This window comes from Gopherus flavomarginatus, chromosome 9 (genome assembly GCF_025201925.1).
Source record: "Gopherus flavomarginatus isolate rGopFla2 chromosome 9, rGopFla2.mat.asm, whole genome shotgun sequence".
In the NCBI taxonomy this organism is placed as follows: domain Eukaryota; kingdom Metazoa; phylum Chordata; order Testudines; family Testudinidae; genus Gopherus; species Gopherus flavomarginatus.
In genome coordinates, this window is record NC_066625.1 from 12,535,188 (window position 1) to 12,542,206 (window position 7,019).

The 7,019-nt window shown below is 49.5% G+C and overlaps 1 protein-coding gene across 4 annotated transcripts; it reads left to right on the plus strand.

Annotated features, from left to right (window-relative positions):
* Nucleotides 1–1,582: 1,582 nt before the first annotated feature.
* On the plus strand, nucleotides 1,583–5,618 carry PSMG3 (proteasome assembly chaperone 3). Of its 4 annotated transcripts, none has more exons than XM_050966394.1 (3): nucleotides 1,583–1,700; nucleotides 3,391–3,623; nucleotides 5,077–5,618. In XM_050966394.1, the coding sequence occupies exons 2-3, from the start codon at nucleotides 3,408–3,410 to the stop codon at nucleotides 5,227–5,229; spliced, it is 369 nt and encodes a 122-aa protein (XP_050822351.1). In that variant the 5' UTR covers nucleotides 1,583–1,700; nucleotides 3,391–3,407; the 3' UTR covers nucleotides 5,230–5,618. The 4 variants fall into 4 exon arrangements, with proteins under 4 accessions (XP_050822351.1, XP_050822352.1, XP_050822353.1 ...); XM_050966395.1 differs by lacking the exon at nucleotides 1,583–1,700 and adding an exon at nucleotides 1,735–1,850; XM_050966396.1 differs by lacking the exon at nucleotides 1,583–1,700 and adding an exon at nucleotides 1,973–2,187.
* The last annotated feature ends 1,401 nt before the right edge of the window (nucleotides 5,619–7,019 follow it).

Consider the following 7,019-nt stretch of genomic DNA (forward strand, 5'->3'; position numbering starts at 1 on the left):
AAGCTCCGTATCAATGTGGACACCAGAACAAATGGATATAAACTGGCTATCAGGAAGTTTAGACTTGAAATTAGACGAAGGTTTCTAACTATCAGAGGAGTGAAGTTCTGGAACAGCCTTCCAAGGGGAATAGTGGGGGCAAAAGACATATCTGGCTTCAAGACTAAGCTTGATAAATTTATGGAGCGGATGGTATAATGGGATAACCTAATTTTGGCAATTAATTGATCTTTGACTACTACCAGTAAATATGCCCAGTGGTCTGTGATGGGATGTTAGATGGGATGCGATCTGAGTTACTACAGAGAATTCTTTTCTGGGTGTCTGGCTGGTGAGTCTTGCCCACATGCTCAGGGTTTAGCTGATTGCCATATTTGGGGTTGGGAAGGAATTTTCCTCCAGGGCAGATTGGCAGAAGTCCTGTGAGCAAGGGTCACTTGCTGGAAGATTCTCTGCACCTTGAAGTCTTTAAACTATGATTCAAGGACTTCAGTGGCTCAGACACAAGTTTGATACAGGAGTGGGTGGGTGAGATTCTGTGGCCTGCATTGTGCAGGAGGTCAGACTAGATGATCATAATGATCCCTTCTGACTTTAAAGTCTATCATTCTATGTTGGCTCAGAGACCTCTTCCTTCTCACCACCCTCCCTCATAGGTACTGGGCAAGGCGAGCCAGAGATGGGCCTGTGGCTGTCACGTTAGCTGGGGTTCCTCCCCATCTGCCTTGGGGTATGATGAGTGTCTACAATGGTCTGTAGGACTGCAGGAAGTAAGGAGTGAGCTGGTTGAAAGGGGGCCTACCTAGTTTTGTAGGGCATGGGTGTGGAAGGGTCTCCCCCGCTCAGTGAGGCCATGGAGAATGGGGTAACCAGGATTCTGGAGGGCCTTCCCTGTGTATGGGGCTGGTGGGACCCTCCCATTCTGTGGGGACAGTGGGTCTGTGGGGAACAAGGTGCAGAGGGGACTTCCCTGCTCTGCGAGGGATAAGTGAGGGGGCTAGAGTGAGCTGGGTGCATGGACATCTTCCTCCCTCTTTGTAACTGGGGAGAAATGGGATTGGGAGGTGCAGGGGCAGGATCCCCACTTGGCAGGGCCAGGAGGGGAGTGAGGGGAACTCTCTGCTCATAGGGGCCAAGATGCAGGGGAGACCAGAGGGGATGGGGGGCTCCCTGATCGGATGGAGCCTGGATGCAGGAGGGGCTCCCCACTTGGTGGGGCTGGAGAGATGCAGGGGGTCTCCCATCTCGGTGGGGCTGGAGAGATCCCAGGGGGGCTGGAAGGGGTATGGGGAAGGCTGCCTGCTCGGAGGGGCCTGGATGGAGGGGGGCTCCCCGCTCCGTGGGGCCGCATGGGGTCCGGGGGAGGCTCCCTGCTCGGAGGGGCCCGGATGCAGGGGGCTCCCCGCTCCGTGGGGCCGCATGGGGTGCGGGGGAGGCTCCCCGCTCCGTGGGGCCCGGATGGAGGGGGCTCCCCGCTCCGTGGGGCCGCATGCGGTGCAGGGGAGGCTCCCTGCTCGGAGGGGCCCGGATGCAGGGGGCTCCCCGCTCCGTGGGCCCGGGGTGACGCCCAGGCCGGGGCGGGCTCAGAGTGACTCAGCGGCGGCGCCCAGCGCGCAGAGCGGACTTGGCGGGAGCAGCGGCGGCCAATGACCGAGGGAGCCGCCGGGCAGAAGAGGGGAGGACGCGGCGGAACCGCCAGGGTGAGGCCGGTGCGGGCAGGCCCTGGTCTCGGTCGCCGCCTTCTTCCGGGCGGGCCCCGGGCTGGTCTCGCCTCCCAGCCGGGCCCGGTCCAGGCTTCTACTATGGCGCCCGGTTTCCTGGGCCTGGAGGCGGGGCGGCTGCAGCTGCCGGTGAGCTCCGGCCTGGGCGAGAGCTGGAGCTGGTTGGGCCCACGGCTCCCTACCGGGCTCCACGGCCCACGGCGGGCGCGACCCTTCCGCAGGCCCCACGGCCCAGCCCGGGGGTGGGATCTTGGCGGGCGCGACCCTGCCCAGGGCCCCACGGCCCAGTCTCGGGGTAGGATCGTGGTGTGGCTCAGACCCTGCCCGGAGGTGGGATCACGGTGTGAGCCAGCGCCTGGCTGCAGGGTCTAGTCGGGGGTTGGGATCCTGGTGTGATCCCGACCCAGCCTCGGTCCGTCCCTAGGGGAGCAATGGGGGTTAGGAGAAGAGAGGAGACGCTGTGGCTGTGAGTGATCAGCCCAAGTCTTCCCCCGGGATTTCGGTCAAAGTAAAACGGGTGGAAAATGGGAATCGGTGGCCTGGGAACGCCAGGCTCCAAAGAAGGGCTGCCCTTAAGCACGAGACGGGTGGTTCTGCTGGCCCCGTTTTATCTCAATCCTCAATATTTGGGAAGTTTGGCAAAATGGTTCCGGATTTGATTCATCTTGAGAGCAGGGGTGTAGACACTTAGCCCACTCACTTAGCATTCAGGGCCCCCCCCAGCTCTGCTCTGGCCCCAGTGCTTGCTCCACTCTGACCACCTGTCCTGCGCTCCTGTCAGGGTTAGGGTGCTGGTCTTGCTCCACTCTGCCTGCCTGGCACGCCTGCCGGGGCTGGGTAGAACGGGGAAAGCCCTGGTGTTCCCACCCATCCCTGGCAGGCGTGTCGGATGGGCAGAGTGGGTAGGGGCACAGGAGTGCCCATTTTTCTGGGGGTCTGGGTTGGCCCGGTGGCTGATCCACCAGTGGGAGGAGAGCAAGCAAGCGGGTGTCCGGCAGCGGTAGAGAAGATCTTCAAAAAAGGTAGAGTCACTGCCTGGGGGAGCAAGGCCTGGCAGTGGGACTTGGAAGGGAGCCGGGGAGCAGAGCTGGGTGTGTGTTCGGCAAACCCGTGGCCAGAGGGTCCATCCATCACCCAGCTGCAGGAAGTGAGGGAAGGTGGGCCCTCATCCCTTGTGCCCTCCCAGTCTGTCTCCCCACCCCTGTAATTGCCCTTTCCTACGCGAAATCGGGGCCCACCCAAATATCCCATGTTGGCTACGCCACTGCTTGAGAGAAACCATGCTCTAGTAGGAACCAGGAGACCTCACTTTGGGAGTCAAGACCCAAGCCTAATAGGACTATATGATCTGCTGTATGTGACACAAAAACAGTTGTAATCAGTGTCAAACTATGAATGTCATAAAAACCTATAAATAGCAACTTGTATGTGTAGCCTAGTGTAGCTCTCTAATGGTGGGCAGTTAAGATTCATTTCTGAGTCAGATACACCCAGGTATCAGATGTTCCTGATTATTTATATACAGCTGCACCTGTTTCTTACATCACTGGGCATATTTATATCATTAAAACAACTTAACCGGTATTTTAAATTTAATGAAAATATTAAGCCTTTTTATGGCCCTTAGTTACTGTTTTTATATCTGATACTAATATATTATTTCACTCAGCAATTAAGACCTCTGCCATGGCAGCAAAACCCATTGTGACTTCGAAGCAGAGAGAGGAGGTGGTGAGGGGTGTCCCAACAGAAGTGGTGTGCACGGCCTTCTCCAACTCCATTCTTGTGGTGGTGACGCAGTATGGGAAGATGGGAACTCTCGTCTCTGTGGACCCCAGCACAATAACCAGTGACATCAGCAAACCTTCACTCACCACAAAAGTGCTGCTGGGCACAGATGAGGTACAAAGCAGAGCACGTGGTCCTGAAGATTGAAGGGGAATCTCTCACTAGCTCAAAATTTGACCTGCTCAGGCTGCTAAGCAGCTGATGTGTAGTTGTGCAGTGGTAAGATTAAAGAATCCTGTGCTAGGGGAGGAGTGGTTCATCAATAAAGCTTGGGCATTCAACTGGCATTTAACATAACAAATGTCTAATTAAATCTACACTGAAGGCATATATGGGATCTGTCACTTCATACTCGGTTATTCTTATGGTGCTTTTCAGCTCCCATTGTCTTCAGTGGTGCAGGAGCAAGGGTAATGGCCTTCACTAGCCTTTCTCAGGTGTATACCCCAGTCAGTTTTCCCATCCCACCACTTCTTTTTCTCCAAATCTTTGCCTCTCTCATAATCGACTTCAGCTTCCCACCCACCCCCCAAGTGTGCTTGCCACCAGTTGCCCTAGATAAGTCAGTTATCCAATTCATTTTGGCTTAAAATGAGTTCTCATCGACTATTCTGCAGAAACAAGAGAAGAAAATAATATATTTTGGAAGACATCAATTAGACAGGCACTAAATATAAAGTTACAGAATACTGCAAGATTACCTGGTTTTACAGTGCAGTCAGAATTATCTTGTGTTGCTTGCTAACCCCAAACCAGGAGGCGACAACAACTCAGAGATCTGACAGGTTCCTGTTCCTTTTAGCTCATCTTTATGTAGTTCTCACCCTTCTTTCCTTCATGTGGGATGTGTCTTGTCTGCCTGTAGACAGGATGTTTACAGCCTTGGTGTGATGTGCACTGGTCAAAATGGAACAGAAGAGCATATTCAGTTTCTGATATTACCTTATATTAATTAGTGACTCTTCCTGTTACTATGGGAGAATTCATTTCCCGAAGTCTTGCATATATGTCCATTATCTGCTCCTTTGTATTGTATGTTAATTAATTAATCTAAACAACCTTGAGGAAGGCTTTGATTAACATGAGAATGAAGTACTTCCTGCCTAGCCTTTTGAGGTGATGCATGCTGCCAAAACCCACAAACCAGTGTTGAAACAAAACCAAACAAAAATAAACTTCAGATAAATATATGTAGCAAGATGGATGTAAGTAAATTCTGGACAAATTGGGCATACTTGTTAGAGAAACCTCAATTAAAGGAAATTATATCCATTTTCTCCTGCTAATGCCCGTAGCCTCACTTTTTTTTTTTAAAGTCTACATTAGTCTATCAAAATTACGGTGTGGCTTTAACCAGGGACTATGATACCATTTCAAAGTCTGTGGTGAATGTAAAGACCTGGCTGTCTTTACATTTACATGTTAGCAAATCCAGTTTCAGTCCAGTATTGAGAAGTCCTTAATATGCTTAGTTAAAAGATATTCCAGGAGCATTCCATTAGTAGCGAATGAATAGGGTGGGAAGATTCTCTCAATTGAAGGACTGTGGTTTTTTTTTGCTTTTCAGCCCCTCATCCATGTTTGTGCTAAAAACCTGGTGACATTTGTGTCTCAGGAAGCTGGGAACAAACCTGTTCTCCTGGCTATAGCATTGAAGGACAAGAGCATGGAAGGAATAAAAGCTCTGCAGGAGTTGATCCGAAGTTGCCAAGTGTGGTGAAGCTGTGCTGTCTGAATGCAAGGAAGGGATCCTGGGTCAGTAACCTACCACTGTTTATTTAAAAGGACAAAACACGCCTTTATGCTGGTTTTGGATCCTGTTGAGGATTTCATTAATTTTCTCTACCGTGTAGAACTTTGGGCGATTTTGCTGTTGTTGCTGGGTTTGGAGCCCATGCAGTTAAGCAGTGAAGTTAGAACTTTTTTCTCAGTGCAAAATGAAATTTCATTTCCATCATATTGGGTGGAGGTTGTATATTTGGAAAACTGCACGTGGCTTTGCAGCAGCGTCCAGAGAAGTAAATGGCTTCAAGCAATGTAATAATGAAATGCTGTGCTTCAAAGTGTAAAATGTGATGTAGAATGAATAAAAATACACATTGGCAAATGCTTAATGTTACCTGTTTATTCCCCTTGATGATCAGTTTAAATTAAATATTTGGAGTCAGAATAAAGTCAGTGGTAATTGTATGCAGTTTAAAATAGGGATAAATTTTGACACTTGACTAGGGTCCATGGGAAAGAGTTGTTAAGTATTGACAGAGTAAGATAATACCATGGTGGGGTATCCTGTCTTCTGCCACTAAAGAGAAACCATCAACTTGAAAATTATACTTGTTTGAAATATAGTACCACTGTAGTGACGGGTAACACTTATTTTTGCATCACTGTCACTGAAAGAAATTATCAAATGAAAATATTAGTCTTTTTTTTTCAGTTTCTTTATTTTGTGATGATGAGCTTCACTGAATAGGTCAAGCCCTGATCCTGCAGTTGGATCCTCACTGGTGAATGCTTGGGTCTGTTTGAAGCCCCATTGACTTCAGTAGGGCTCCACACAGGCACAGGGGCTTACCTACCTAGATCCAGTTGCAAGAGAGGGGCTCTAATCAGTTTCTCCTTTGCTGAAAGGACCCTTATAAATATAAACATCAGTAGTGGAGTAGAAAAACCTTACACATTTTTAATATTTTTCTCAAATATCCGGACATACTATTGAAAGGATTGTGTATCAGAAAGTGTCATTTTAAAAGTTGGGTTTAAAAACTTCAGGCTTGTAGTGTCCCCTTAAAGGAAGTGCAATTAATTGCATTTTTCAGAATTTTATTTCCCAGAGCCAAGGGGTTTGCATCTGTGTCATAATCCTAAAATCCCCCACCCCACAATTTTACATTCCCCACTCTCAATCCTTTCCTATTGTTCTGACCAAGGAGGAGTGGAAGACCTGCTAAAGTCTGTCAATATTAGTTCGGCATTGATTTAGGGATTTCCACTGAAAAATACAAATCAATTCCCAGTACTCAACATTTGAACATTGTGCCCGTACTGTACATGCAGCCCCTGCCAGCTCAGGGAATAAAGGCATCATGCAAATTGAACCTGAATTGCACCACCAACCATGACAATACACAATAGTACCACTAGCCTCTGAAGAGAATCAGTTCTAATTGCCTAGAAGCTACAAGGGCCAACCACCATAGGTATTAAGAGATGCTGTTTGTCACCACATCTGCAAACAGACAGGGAAGCTGGAAGCCAACTGGCTGGTCCTTAAAGTGGCAGTCGGCTAGGCTGGTATTTTACTGTCTCCCTACATGTTTTAAGTTAGAGACATATGACCACTGTGAACAAATCCATCGGGGCACAGCTGTGGCTCAAAGGCAGGTGTGTATCCCAATAAACAGAGCAATGGCCCTGGCCCTGTCGGCAAGGCAAGCTCCCTGCTGGTCATTCCATTCCCTGCGAGGGCCAAGAATTGTGCTTCTCCAAACCCCAAACGAGTTCCAACTT